Genomic DNA, 15,305 nt, shown 5'->3' with positions numbered 1-15,305 from the left:
CCCGTCAGTTAGAATACTTGTGAGTCAGTATGTTTTCAGTTACTATGAGCAAGAGGTTGGTCACAAAAGAATGCAGCTCTGCCATTCAAACATATACAAGTACTCTATTGTCTACATTAGATTCAAAGATTTCAAAATCTATTAAAATAGGTAAGCAGAAGTTCCCTAATCTATAAAATAAAGGCCAAAGATTAATTTAAAAGAAATGTATCTAAGGGACAAAAACTCAACAGCTCAATAAATCTAAGTTCCTATAATAATGCATCAGGAATCCAAGGGTTCTTTATTTATAAAGTATATTCCTTCAAATATCACACCTCCTGCTTTAAATAATAAAGGCATTAAAAAAACTGCAATAACTAACAAAACCAGGAAATAAGACATTCTATGTGGATGAATCTAAAATAACTGAAGCTTACAGTCCTTAAGCAATTTCTGCCACACATACACCTCAAATCGTTAGACAAAAATCTTTTTAGGAGGTATTGCTTATTTCCCTGCCTTCTTAAACAAGAGGCTCAATATAAGCTAACTCATTATTTTCAATATGCTCTAGCAGCATCCTTTCCGAGGTCAATACAGAGATTTTCATTTAATTCTGAAAAATAAGAGAAATTCCATCCAGACTAGTAACAGCATGTTCATTTATTTATTGCACAAGAGAAGATGTTTTACAGAGTATTTTAACTGTAGCTTTTCTCTTCTAAGGGTCCTACACAGAAAGCTCTGACTCAGCACGGCCAGCCATGGGGTTCCCCATGACGGTCTTAGGGAATGGCCATCCCCCATGAGATCTTCAAACTAAGAGGCTAATGCTAATGTTATGAGCATTAAGGTTTTTTACATTCACCTAATGGCAAGCACAACAGCACCAATATTTATGTAAGTACTTTCAGTGTCTGCACACAAAATCTCATTTCATTTTCAAAATTTTGCTTGGCAGGTTCTGTCTTTACTACTGTTTTCACAGATGAAGGAACCCAGGCACAGGTTAAAAAACAAGCCATAAGTCTCATAGCTAAGTGGTAAGGCAGGATTCAAACCCAGACTCCAGAGTTTGAGCTCTTAACCACTTGGCTATAAACTGTCTTTTGATTAAACCCAATGACTCTTTCTTAAGAACTTATTGTCAGGAGCACTAACTTCATATCAACATAACTTTTTAAATGTTATTAGATGATCATAATAATAAACAATAAACATCTGCCTTAACTGCTTGTTCATCCATGAACCAAGATGGTTTCTTTATTTCTGGTTCTTCCAGGAAGAATATAGAAAGACATTGCCCTGTGGACCCTGCCTAGATCCTGATTCAAACAAACTGCAAAACCATGACACTTAAGGAAATCTGAATATTGACAGAATACTTGATGATATTAAGGAATTGTTGATTTTTTAGGTATGATAATGGCACTATGATTTTTTTAAGTCCTTAGTGTTTAATGACATATATATATATGTGTCTATGTGTATATATATATATATACATATATACATATATATACATATATATACACATATATATATATACACATACACACATATATATATATGTGTGTGTGTGTGTGTATGAAATTATATAATCTCTAGAATTTGCTTCCAAATAATTCAGTGGGAGGGATTAGAGGGGAGTACAGTGAAACAATACGGTCGTGTGTTGCTGGGTGATGAATCCATGAGGAATCATTACACTTGAGTAATTTGAAATTTTCTACAAGAAAGGAAAGAATATGGCTAAAATGTTCTAATAGTTACTGTTGTACATAGTTATTTGTTTGTAAAATAATTTGCACTGAATGGCTCTCTTTATTATTTCAGCAGAATGTTATTGGATGTGCTTGATGTTAGGGAAACATCCCTCTGAATAGGAAAGAACAGGCCTGCATTCATGAAGCTCACATTCTGGCAGGAAATATATTCAACAGGTAAGAACAGTGCAGGGAGAGCACTGCAAAAGGTGATCTGCCCCCTGAAGAAGGGAAATCCAAGTCCGAGCTGGAGGTTACATCAGTTTGCCAGGTGGAAGAGACAGGGAGAGGAAGAGTGTGCCAAACAGCACTGGTGACAGCAGGGAGAAGCAATGCACAACAGCCTTGTTTTAGAAAAGAAACTTTAGGATGGTTGTGGCTTTCTCAACCAGAGTTATCAAGAGAATTAGCCCTAATGCCCTGACATGAATGTAATGAATTAACATTTCTTCTATGCTTATAGGATGGCATGGTGATGAATCACCTTTGGGAAAATTAACAAAATAGCCTCTCAAATCATTTTCTGTGTTCTGTGGTTCTGATAAAGAACTCTGGTTGAGAAAGTCATTTTAACTTAGTTTCAGTCCTTTTCAGACAAAGAACTGCACCAGTTCACTTCCCTGTGCAAGAATGTTATGAATGCTATAATTAAGCACCTAGTCCCTGAAACCATTTCAAATAGTTCCCTCATTACCAATTAAGGAAAACAGTCAAAGCTGTTTATCCCAACTGCAACTGATCTGACTTTTCATAATATAAACCATACATGTTTCTGAGCACACTCTAAAACAAAAGGTTTGTTTCAAATAAAAGTTTCTTTCAACTGAAATTTGCACTAGCTTAAGAATGGCATTGTTAAGTAAAATGAAGTACAATTTTCAGCCAACTTTCAAAATGCTTTGTTCCTGTCAGTTACTTAGGAGACTAACAGGAATAGTCAAGACACATAGGGCTAATTTTTTAAGGAAGACTATTTTAAATTACTAACATAAAATAATCTATCCTTTTTAACTTCAAAGTACGAGAAAAATACATGCTGCATGATCAGCCTTATTTTTTAAGGCTAATACAAAAATGTGTTCTGGGTTTTCTGTCAGATCTTTAAGTAAGTTTAACAAATTAATGTGTTTTCCCTAGATGATTGAGAATTTGAAACAAAAATAAATACTGTTATGTTTGAATACAAGTAAACTGTAATTGTGGAAACTTTATCTTAAGATTTATGGAATTGTAAATATAGGTTCCCCCCAAAAAAGTATTTCTACTCTCCATAGCATTTAAGTTTTGAATGTAGTGTAGAGACATCTTTAGGCCCACTCTGCAGCAACTCAGAAAAACAGCAGTTTGAAACTTGCACAACCTAAAGGAACAGGAACTGTCCTGTAAGAAAAGGGAGTGGACAAGTGGTCTACACTAAACTGCTGAGTGTGTCCATGTACATTCTTAACAAGACTGACCAAAGCTAGAGAAATAATTGACACATGATGTAATTAATCCATATTCAATTTCCAAAGGACAAAAGAGAAGTTAAAAACTATCACTGTAATGCTATGCTCCAAAAACACACACAGAGTTTTATTTCTTTACTCTGGTTTTTTACATTGTCGGCTATTAATTTTGTTTGTATATATTCGGCCAGCACTTTTTCCTCTCCATCCAAGTGTCAATCTCGGGGATTAAATTTCTTCCCTACTTAGCTGAGCGCTCAAATCTGAAGAATGTATTCACTTTATAGGAACGGATGCAATGGTTTCAGTATTGGCTTATTTAACATTTTGCCGTCATTTCATTAACAGGATCTTTTACATGCATAACACCTCTGCGGGCGACCTGAACCCCGCAAATCACATTCCATTTGCAGGCGGCGACTGCACACAGCACTGAGTCATTCAGGCACCCGACTCCACCCTACACCTTATCCTCGCTTTCCCTTCCAGCAGGACCAGTTCCGCCCAGGCCCCAACCTCACTCTCGGAAGGGACGGGGCTCCACTTCACAGGGCGTTACAACAATCGGGGCTGGCAGAGGGCTCTTCGGTAACACCTAAAAGGACAGACTCAAAACGCCCCTCCCTGAGCTTCACTGCGGGACAGCAATAAGTAAACCGCGGACGAACAGTAGCCGCAGAGTAGGCGACGTGCGCCCTCCAGCCCCTTCTCTCCCACGGTTCTCCCAGCCGCGTCCCACACACACGCTGCGCACGCGCGCGCACGCGCCCTCGGCCCGGTGGGCCCAGAGGTCGGCAGAAGGTGGGAAGGGTGGGTAGGGGCCGAGAGCGGGGATGGCAGGCTGCGCCCGCAAATTTTCTCACCTCGGTAAACGGGTCCATCGCCCCGGAGTTAGCGTGTTGATTGCGAGACGACGGAAACGGTGGTTCAAATTCAGAAAAAGAAAAGTGAGTCCCGATTCAGTGTGTCACTTGAAGAGAACCAGAAGGCCGGGGCGGGGAGAACTCTCCCAAACTACTCTCCTCTATCCCTCAGCCTCCAGTGTCAGATTCGGCCTCCTGCGGCCGTTCAAATTTGAATTTCAGCGCCCGTACAGCGCGCCTGCGCGCGGGGCGGAGAGGACACGCCTCGGCCCGCCCCGGCTCTCCGTCACGTGGCTTTGACGGGCGCGGAGGTTCCCATGGGTGGCTGGCTTTTTCTCAGTCACACCCCAGCCCTGGAGGCCGGGATGCGGCAGGAGGTGCGGCTCCGCTCCAGCCGTCCTCCGGCCGTCCTCCAGCCGCCTCGGGACCGAAGCCCCACCCCCAACGCTCGCACAAGCCATCCTGTTTAAGCTGATCTCTTGGAACCCGTGGTACTTGGACTTTCTTGCCTTCCTTCCTTCTTTAATATAGGATTAAGAGGCCTTGTGTTTGAAATCTCACTGCCCTTTTGGCCTTCTGTAGCTTGCTTTCCGCTCGCCTTCACGTCACCCTGATGGAGACTGCAAGCTTGCCCTCATGAGGGCCCTAGTGGGTCCTCGAACACTTGGGGCTAATACAGTGACCCACCCACCCGGGGCCCTGAAGACCTTTCTTATTGGGAAAATAACATTAACAGACTGTGTGTGAGAAGTTCATACACAGAACTCCTGTCTGCCTTCCTATTTGTTATATTAGAGCAGGCATGATCTCGAAGAGGGGCAGAGGGAGACAGAAATCTTGAGGATCCATACTCAATGGAGAGCCAGACATAGGCGCTGGACCTTAAGACCCTGGGATCTGACCTGAGCAGAAATCAAGAGTCAGATGCTCAATCTCAATCGTCTGAGCCACCCAGTAGCTTCCTATTTTAAATTCCATCTAAATTTATACAGTGTTAGAGCTGGAAGGATTGAGAAGCCATCCACCTTAATCCTTTTACAGCCAAGAGCAAGGAGACCCTGAGACAAGTAACTCTTGTCCAGGAGAAATGAAAATCCCATTCTCAGCCCATGGTACCCTTTCCACCAGGAGATCAAACTGTGTCTCAACAATTAATCTTTACAGATTACTCAGAATTGTAAAATACGTTATATAATTACTGTATCAGATTCCTTTCTTATTTAGCAAGTCTGCTCAAGGGCTTGTGAAGACAACAGTTTTCGACTTGTTCAGCTGAAAAGCAACACCATGTAGATTACGGAGTCATTTACAGAGTGACTGCCTAAAGGCTGAACAAACCAAAACTATTCCTTCCAAGTTAGATGTTTTAGTATATTTAATAACACTTCCATCTTAGCATTCAGTAGACATTACAAACAGTATTTCACTAATAATCTCTCTGAATTTTGATGCTATAGGTTGGAGTAAAAAGAATTCTGAGTGTAGAGTAGGAAGAAATTGCTTGGGGTCTTGGCTCCTATAGGACCATGTGATCTTAGGCAAATCATTTAACCCAATATTCTTTTAAACCTTTTTGGGAAGTAATGGGCCTTTTAAAAATACAAGTAAAGCTGACCCTCTACCTAGAAAAATGACCATTTAATCATAAAGTATTTGACATAGAATTTCGTGAACATCCAAAGCCCAACCAGGGGCTCAAACCCATGAACCATGAGATCATGACCTGAGCTAAAATCCTGCACTTAACCGACTTAGCCACCCAGGCGCCCTTCCAAGTTAGTATCTTCTCCTTTAGCCTCTCTGGATTTTGATTTACTCATCTGTAAAACAGGAATAATCAACTGCGCTGCCTTCCTCAGAGTTGTCAGGAAGATCAGATGAAAAATTGAGAGTTCCAAAAGTATTCTGTAATAAGGCACCACCCAAGTGTTTAGTGTATCAAATTATTAATATTTAACTCCAAATATGCTACTTATGCTCCAAAGTAAAAATGTTTGAACTTTTCTCACTGCTCGACAGGAAAGGGGTGTGTGTGTGTGTGTGTGTGTGTGTGTGTGTGTGTGTGTGTTGGAGAGGAGGGAGAAGAGTATGTGGTTTAAACAACATTGGAAAAGAAGTCATTAGAAATTTACATAGTTTTTGTGCCTTCCAGCCTTGGCTTCTGTGAGGCTTAGATTCTTTATAACCAGATTCTAGTCAAGACTAAAAAAGATGCATAAAGCACATAGTGCAATTTACTCCAAATATTAGTTTATTTTTCTTCATGTCTTTTAATCTTTACACTGATGACGATTGATGATGACAGCAACCACCACAATAGTTACAACTTGTTAAACACCTACCAGCTACCAGAAGCTGTGCTAGATACTCAAGTCTACTCTTCCTAGAGTACAGCGACTGTTACCTAACATGTCACCTTTTTTCCATTCTTACCCCCTGGTAGTTCATTCTTCAGTTTATAAGCTAGAATTACTTTTCTTCTTTTAAAACTTGTGTTATAAAATATTTCCAGTTTACAAAAAAGTAATGAATAAAACAGATGACTATGTACCCACCACCTAGCTTAAAGAAATATATAATCCTATACTTGAAGTCTCCTGTGTGTCCCTTCTTAATTCCATTCACGTTCCGCTCCCCAGGGACAAAACTATCCTGATTTTAATGTTTTTCATTCCCATGAAATGTATGTACTTTTATTATATCTACATATATATCCATAACAATATATTGTTTTACATAAATTTTTTAACTATATCTTTCTGCAATTGTTTATTTTTCTGCTCAGTATCCTTTTTATGAGATTCATGTCAGTAATAGCTGTACTTCATTGATTTTCACAGCTGTATTATATTGTATGAATATACTTGCAATTTGTGTATCCATTATCCTGTTAATGGATGTTTAGCTCATTTCAAATATTTCATCCCAAAGATTCTGTGATGCCATAAATATTTTTTAATGTTGTATTTTTATTTATTTTTGAGAGAGAGAGAGAGCTGGGGAAGGTCAGAGAGAGAGGGAGACAGAGAATCTCAGCGCAGAGCCCAATGCAGGGCTTGATCTCATGAACCATGAGGTCATGACCTGAGCTGAAATCAAGAGTCAGACACTTAACTGACTGAACCACTCATGCACCACAATGCCATAAATTTTTTATGTCTCCTTATATACACATGCAAAATTTTATCTAGAGTAATATACCTAGGAATTAGAGGATCATTTCGATAAATGTTTCAATATTATTGCCAGATATTAAAAATAAATTACTGTTCAAAATTATTGTCACAATTTTTAACTTCAGTCGGCAGTGCATGAGCATGCCTACTACTGCAGGGCCTCCCTATCTGTCAGATACTTTTTAGATTTTGCCATTCTAGTCTGTATTCACTTTTCCTATCACTCCTGATCTTGACCATTATTTCATATGTTTCTTGGCTTTTCAGTTTTCCTTTTCTGTGAATTTCAACTCTATGTCCTTTGCCATGCAGCTATTTGATTTTTTCTTGTTGATTCATAGGTCCCCCACCTTGGGTAAAGAGATTATTTTTTTAATCTAATAATTTATTTTTTATAATTTACATCCAAGTTAGTTAGCATATGGTACAACAATGATTTCAGGAGTAGATTCCTTGATGCCCCTTACCCATTTAGCCCATCACCCCTCCCACAACCCCTCCAGCAACCCTGTGTTTGTTCTCTATATTTAAGAGTCTCTTATGTTTTGTCTCCCTCCTTGTTTTTGTATTATTTTTGCTTCCCTTCCCTTGTGCTCATCTGTTTTGTATCTTAAAGTCCTCATATGAGTGAAGTCATATGATATTTGTCTTTCTCTGACTAATTTCGCTTAGAATAATACCCTCTGGTTCCATCCACGTAGTTGCAAATGGAAAGATTTCATTCTTTTTGACTGCTGAGTAATACTCCATGTGTATATATACCACATCTTCTTTATCCATCCATCCATCAATGGACATTTGGGCTCTTTCCATACTTTGGCTATTGTTGATAGTGCTGCTATAAACATTGGGGTGCATGTGCGCCTTCAAAACAGCACACCTGTATCCCTTGGATAAAAACGTAGTAGTGCAATTGCTGGGTCATAGGGTAGTTCTATTTTTAATTTTTTGAGGAACCTCCATACTGTTTTCCAGAGTGGCTGCACCAGTTTGCATTCCCACCAGCAGTGCAAAAGAGATCCTCTTTCTCCACATCCTCGCGAACATCTGTTGTTGCCTTGATTCATAGGCTTTTTGTTGTTTGTTTAGTATTTTCTGGAAAAATAACTCTTTTTGGATTGTTAATATCTTTTCCTCACTTATGGCTCATCTTTGCACTTTAGGATATCTTGGATGTACATAAATGTTTAATATTAATGTAATTAGATATATATTTTCATTTGGGCTTATGCTTTTTGGTCTCAAGAAATCATTCCCTACTCTGTGGTTATAAAGATGTTCTCCCATATTTTCTTCTAAAAAGTATTGTTTTCATCATTTTGCCTTTAAATTATCTAGATTGATTTTTTTTTAATGTGAATAACCAAAAGTCTTAGCCCATTCTTAATTATTTGCCCGTTCTTTCCCCACTGACCTATAATGCCACTCTTGTAATATATCAGCTTTTTATGGAGATGTAGGTCTATTTTGGAGCACTTTATTCTCTTCTACTAGTTTGGCTATTTCTCTCCCAATATCAAACTGTCTTAATTGTAAGTGTTGATATCTGGTAGATAAGTTAAAAATTAACTTGGCTTGGCTAAGTGATTTGGCTAATTTGGCCCCTTGTTATTACATATACATTTTATGATCAGATTGTCAAGCTCCACAAAGAGAAAAAAAAAGTCCTCTTGAGGGGCGCCTGGGTGGCTTATTAGTCGGTTAAGCATCCGACTTCGGCTCAGGTCATGATCTTGCAGTTTGTAAGTTCGAGCCTCACATCAGGTTCTATGCTGACAACTTGGAGCCTGGAGCCTGCTTCAGATTCTGTACCTCCCTCTCTCTCTCTGTACCACACCCCGCCTCTCAAAAATACATTAAAGAAAAACAATTTAAAAAAGATCCTCTTGAGATTTTTATTGGAATTGTACTGAATTTATCACATATTTTGGAGAGAATTGACATCTTTGTGTTATTGAGCCTTTCTATTTGTGAACATGGTAGATCTTCATTAATTTAGGCCTACTTTAATATTCTCCAAAAATGTTTATAATGTGCTCCCATACAAAAATTTAAACTGATTGATTTATTCCTTTGTATTGTTGTCGTTGCTACTTTCACATATAATATCTTTTTAACTATTTTTAAACTACTACTGGTATGTAGGAACATAAAAGATTATTGCAAATTTACTCAACTATCTTATTAGTTTTAGTAATTTATTTATAAAGGGATTTTTTAATGTAAATTATGCATTGTTAATTCCTTATGCAGAGCTAGTTTGTATCTTCCATTGCAATAATAGAATAATATCCAAATTCTGTATCATATCTACTAGGCCCTAAATAAGCTAGACTCTGCTTGCCCTTCCTTATATCCACAAATATCACAATACTCTCCCTTTTTTTCACTAGGCTCTAACCTCATAGTTCTTTTCTGTGGGGAAAAAAAAAGACCAAATTCCTTTCTTTTTCAAGAACTTTCTACGTCCTAGAAACTCCTCCTCTAGATCTACCCATATCTGGCTCCTGGCTCCTCATTAATTAAATGAGTGTGAGCTGGAATGTACTACCTCCTCAAAGATTTCCCTGATTTGGTGGCCACACCCTTCCTCTCTGCCTCACCCCAGTCACTTTCCATCCTATTACTCTGATTTATTTTCTCCATTGCATTTACCACTTTTGTGGAAGTATTTTTGTTATGTATTTATGTTTATTATCTGCCTCTCCTACTAGAGGGTAAGCTATGGAGTGTCAGGGACATGTCTTGTTTATACCACCTTCTGGGAATATGAGTTCAGTAGATATTAAATGATTGAGTAGAAAATAACTATTATTCCTACTTTAGATATAGGGAAACTGAGATACAAAGTGGTCAGACCATCACCTAATAATTTGAACTAGATCTGCCTGACTTCAAATGCTAGTTGTTTATACTTTTGACATTTCAGTTTATGTATTTATTTTGGTCACTAAAGACACAATAATGATTTAAATGTGCCCTTGAGCTATGTCTAAAGTCCTGAAAAATAGTAACCATGGTTTTCTCTTGGAATTTCTTTCTTTAAACAAAAAAATTCATTTTAACTATTAAGTTAAAGAAGTAAAGAAAAGAAATGCATGCTGTAATCACATGATTATTAGTAGTTAGACTATACAGTTTGGCCTAAATTATGTAAATATTTTAAAAATCATCAGAAGTGTCTTCCCTGTGAAAACTGCAACCTCTCAAGTTAGTTAGGTAAAGATCACAGCTTATTACATTTATGTAAGAATAGAATCAAGGCATTGTAGATTAAAGGTAATACAAGTAAATGAGTATTTGCTCCTTCTAAGATCCTTTTCAACAAAAGAAATATTACGTGTGTCACAGATAAAATTGATAGAGGGCTAAAAACACAAAAATTTGAAAGCATTTACTCAATAAAGACACTCTAAATATTGTATATTTACAGTTACTATTTCAAAACACATTCACACACATTCTCATTTCATTCACAAATGATACAATGATGTAAATATTCTTATTTTTACAGGGAGAGAAAAGGCCAAGGTCTAACCACAAGGCAGTGGCAAGAAGGATTAAAGTCAAGTTCTCTACTTCAGGTTATCTGGCTGAAGGGCCACTTCTTTTACGCATTTATTATAATGAAGAAATAAGAACAATCAAAGGATGTTATACATGTTACTGGAAAGGGCTGTTTTAGTTGTTACGAACCCTGCTATTAATGGCCCCTAGCGTCACATTTTAATGGTTCTTAGTATCAGGTTTTTTTTTCTTTTCTAACTTAATTAATGAAAATGTTTCATATTCCAAAGTGAGGGAAAACAAACTGTGCTTTCTGAACATATTGTATTGTTTTTAAAACCCAGTGGAACTACAGACATATTTTCTTCACTCAATAGATTATTCTCAAAATTTACACAGCTTTAATCTCCTTTTTTACTTTTCCAAGTGGTGAATAAGGATATGAAAAGAATTAATATCTAAAGGACTATAGCAAATCTTTCATAAAGAGGTAGAACTCTTTTATGTACTTATCACATTATAATTTATATATTGATAATTTTACATTTCCATACCTAGACTTTTTAAGTTATATTCAGAGAACCAATATTTAAATTTTTAAATGGTGCATATTAAAGAAAAGCAGTTATTAAATATTACAAAGTAGCAGAAGCCAATGCTTCTTAAACATCAAAATCTCTCTATTGAACATCAAAAATTAAATTTGATACGAGGAGATTCATTGTACTCCATTGATGTCTGTCCTGAACTTCTTTACCTCCCAAACACTTCAAAATTTCTCTTCGCATACTACTTTTAGACTATGATTCTTCTACTCTTTCATTAATTCACAAATTGACACATTTGGGCCTTTGTGACATCCACCTTCACTTCCCACTTCCCCGCTTCTTGCAGTTGGACCCCATCCTGGTCTTCCTCGGCACCATTCATGCCTGACATGTAATAGGCCCTCAAGAAATGTTTGCTGATGAACCTTCAGTGATTACAGTCCCCTACACCCTGACCTCACCGTTCCTCAGACCTTCCAACTATACTGATGTCCTCTTCTCCTCTGCTCATCTATCCCATGTATGGCCACACATGGATGTTAATCAACACTTGGAAGTGCTCCATCTCTAAGATTTCAAACCCCAAAGCTGGCCTCCTGATTGTACTCTTGAATCTTTACCTCTTCTCTACTGCTGCTCACTCTTGCTAACCCTGCAAGCCCTCCTAACCCTAACCTTCAGTCCATTCTCCTTTTCCAACTTTTGGTCACATTTAAAATGTTACAGCTCATGCTTTGTATTGGCCCTGACCTTCCACCTTGCCCTTTTCTATGAAGCCTCCTGCTCAGTAGTTTTGCTTAATCAATTCTTAAAAGGAGGCTTAGTGAAAAGGGAGTTTTAAAAAAAGATAAGAGGGGCACCTGGGTGGCGCAGTCGATTGGGCGTCGGACTTCAGCCGGGTCGCGATCTCGCGGTCCGTGAGTTCGAGCCCCGCGTCAGGCTCCGGGCTGATGGCTCAGAGCCTGGAGCCTGTTTCCGATTCTGTGTCTCCCTCTCTCTCTGCCCCTCCCCCGTTCATGCTCTGTCTCTCTCTGTCCCAGAAATAGATAAACGTTGAAAAAAAAAAAATTAAAAAAAAAAAATATAAGAGCTGGCAGGGATCACCTAATTCAGCCCCTTAAAATAGTACATGAGGAAACAAGAAGATTGTGACTAGTCTAAGATTTCTAGAACGTATTATTGGCCCTTTCCAGGTCTCTCCCCCAAACATCGCCTAGCCCCCTTTGTGTTTTATCTGTTCCCTACCCAGCCAGTCCCCAAGGGGAGCCATTTCAATACCATTTTCCTTGGGCCCTTGTCCTTCTTGCTGCATCTAATTTGCCAATTTCTAACCTTCTATTTTTTTTCTATTATTCTTGGCTTGCTGAGCATTGAGTCAGTTCCATTTCATATCTATCCCAAGTAACTGGATGTTTCATGTTCTCAAAATTCTTTCATTCTTATCCACTTGAATACCTATCAAATTTTCTATCGGTTTCCCACGCCACTCTTTTAACTCTGCAAAAGAGTTTACTACTCACTTTGCTTAATGTTTAGAGCCAAGGAAAGTGCTCAAAAAATAGAAAACTCTCACTCACTTGCTGTTTCCTGAACATAACCCTACTCTGCTACATCCCTTGTTTCTCACCTTGATCCTGCTACTGAAATGCTCCCACAATACCTTTGGATATCTATATGAGGCCAGCTGAATATCATGTCTTCTAAGATTCCCCACCCAGCCTACAGTGAGGTCATTTTCTACAGTGGTACTCAATTTGCACCACTTTATTTTGATACAATTTCAGACTTAAAGTTTCAAAAGTTTTATACATTTACACATAGAAAAAAGTAGAAGAATTCCAGGATGCCTTTCAACTAGATTCTTAATATATTACAATTTTACTACATTTGCTTTATTCTCATTCCCTCTCTTTCTCTCTCCCTCTGTCTGTACATGCACACATACACATACACCCACACACATATTTACATATATACATACATAATCTGAAGTATTTAGGGGTAAAAGGGCATCATGTCTGCCAGCTAATCTTAAACAAGTCAGAAAAAACACTTGTATACACACATATATACAGATATTGTTGTATAGTTATGTATATATTACTCTGTGTGTATATGTGTATATACGTATATTTGGAAAAAAGAAACAAAAACAGAAAACCTTCGTTGGATCCCTTCCTCTGCTCCACAACTAGATGACTAAGAACTCTAAATTCTAGCTTGAGCTCTCCTATCTGCCTACACACACTCCTTCGGTAATTTCATCAGTCCCATTGATTTAAAATGCTGCCCCTATACTGATCGCTCCCAGATTTATTTCTTTAGCATAAGCTCTTCCCTGAGCTCTGAGCTCTAATATCCAACCACCTATTTGCAATCTTGACTTGGACTTCTAACTGGCATATTAAATTTAACCAAAATAGAATTCCCCACTAAACCTGTTTTTTCCCTAATTTTTTTCATTTCCATACATGATACTACTATCCACTCAGTTGCTCAAGCCAAAAACCTAGGAGTCACATTCAATTCCTCCTTCCTCTCCTCCCCACAAAGTCAGCCTGCGGATCAACTCCTCTATGTGCTGGGTCTCCTACTTCTTTCCCTTTTTACAGCTTTCATTTCCACTCTAAGTCACCAGCACCCCCATTTGGCCCACTATAAGTCTCCTATCTTGTTTTCTCACTTCCATTCTCAACCTCTTATCCATTGTCCTCAGAACAATCAGTGCAATCTTTAAAAACAAATAAGCCATATTATGTCACTGCCCTGTTTAAAATGAACCAGTGGCTTCTGATTGCACTTAGAATAAAGTCCAAATTCCTTATGCTGGCCCCTGCCTACTTCTGAGATCTTTTCTTCTAACACTTTCCCCCAGCTCGCTGGACTCCAGTCATGCTGACCTTCATGTAGTTCCAGGATCATGGCAAGATCATTGCCATCTCAGGGCTTTTGCATTTACAATTCCCTCCATTTAGAATGCTTGTCTCTCCCACCCACCTCACCCCACCCCTGCCAAATTTACTATGGCTGACTCTTCTCCTTCAGATCTCAGCTCAAAAGTCTTTTCCTCAAGAGGTTTTTCCTGACACCCCCCTTACAAGTCACCATCCAGCATACTTTCCTGATTTACTGTACTTCATAGCACCTATCTGTATCTGTAAACACACATTTGTTAATTTGATTCTTGTTTGTTTCTCCCACTATAACATATGTTCCTAGAGAACCGAGACTCTTACCACAGCACCCTTGATGTATGTGCTCAAAGACTGGCTGATGTATGTACATCATGTTCACATATGTATGTATGCACTATGAGTAAGTTCTCTCAGGGTAGGTACTGTGTTCTTTTCATCATCTTTTTACCTTGTATATAGGAGACACTTAAATATCTGTGAAAGGATTAAACTAATGCACATCTTGTTTTTTTCAAAATATAATTAAGATAGGCAATTTTTTTTGTCTGTTTAAAAAATATCCCTCCTCCCCCAATCACTAACAACAAAACATCCTATCAAAATAATCAGTGTTTCTCAGGATTTTTCTGCTCTTCTATTTTCATTGAGGTGAAAAGGAAGAGGAGGTTTCACAGAGAATTCTTTGATTTTTCTCCCACTTAAGGCTTTTCATTCTCCTGAAAAAGACATACTGAAAACATTCCACTCTCTCAAAACAGACATCCTGAAAGTAATCAAGTGCCACTCAAAAAATTTTTGTTTGTTTTATTTGTTTTTGAGAGAGAGAGAGAGAGAGAGAGAGAGAGCAAGCAAGCATGGGAGGGACAGAGAGATAGGGAGACACAGAATCCGAAGCAGGCTCCAGGCTCCAAGCTGACAGCGGAGAATCTGGCGCTGGGCTTGAACTCACAAACCGTGAGATTATGACCTGAGCCGAAGTCGACTGCTTAACCGACTAGCCACCCAGGCACCCCCCCCAAATTTTTTTTAGAGTCACAGAAACTATTTGTTGGATTTTTTTTTTCCTTTTATGAGTCAAGGAACATTATTTACAGCTTGCC

The 15,305-nt window shown here is 38.4% G+C and overlaps 2 protein-coding genes across 10 annotated transcripts in view; one reads left to right on the top strand and one right to left on the bottom strand.

Moving 5' to 3' along the window:
• ANLN (anillin actin binding protein) overlaps positions 1-4,254 on the bottom strand; it is a 47,489-nt gene extending 43,235 nt beyond the window's left edge. For 2 of the 6 annotated variants that reach the window (XM_045052614.1, XM_019825698.2), the window contains exon 1: positions 4,060-4,253. In XM_045052614.1, the coding sequence (XP_044908549.1) occupies positions 4,060-4,077 (18 nt within the window). In that variant the 5' untranslated portion in view covers positions 4,078-4,253. Of the gene's footprint in view, positions 1-3,717; positions 3,882-4,059 lie in introns of those variants that run through there. The other 4 variants (XM_019825696.2, XM_003982949.5, XM_019825699.2 and 1 more) reach the window with 3 other exon arrangements.
• Positions 3,993-15,305, top strand: part of KIAA0895 (uncharacterized protein KIAA0895 homolog) — a 73,907-nt gene continuing 62,594 nt past the window's right edge. For 2 of the 4 annotated variants that reach the window (XM_006929310.5, XM_003982951.6), the window contains exons 1-2: positions 4,404-4,550; positions 10,750-10,819. Coding sequence is in view for 2 of the 4 variants with exons in the window: in XM_023250500.2 (XP_023106268.1) it covers positions 4,030-4,143; positions 10,750-10,819 (184 nt within the window). In the remaining 2 variants the exon portion in view is untranslated. Of the gene's footprint in view, positions 4,144-4,403; positions 4,551-10,749; positions 10,820-15,305 lie in introns of those variants that run through there. The other 2 variants (XM_023250500.2, XM_011280498.4) reach the window with 2 other exon arrangements.

Source organism: Felis catus, chromosome A2, assembly GCF_018350175.1.
Source record: "Felis catus isolate Fca126 chromosome A2, F.catus_Fca126_mat1.0, whole genome shotgun sequence".
In the NCBI taxonomy this organism is placed as follows: domain Eukaryota; kingdom Metazoa; phylum Chordata; class Mammalia; order Carnivora; family Felidae; genus Felis; species Felis catus.
Note: the sequence above shows the minus strand (reverse complement) of the source record. Positions and strands in the feature narration are given on the sequence as shown.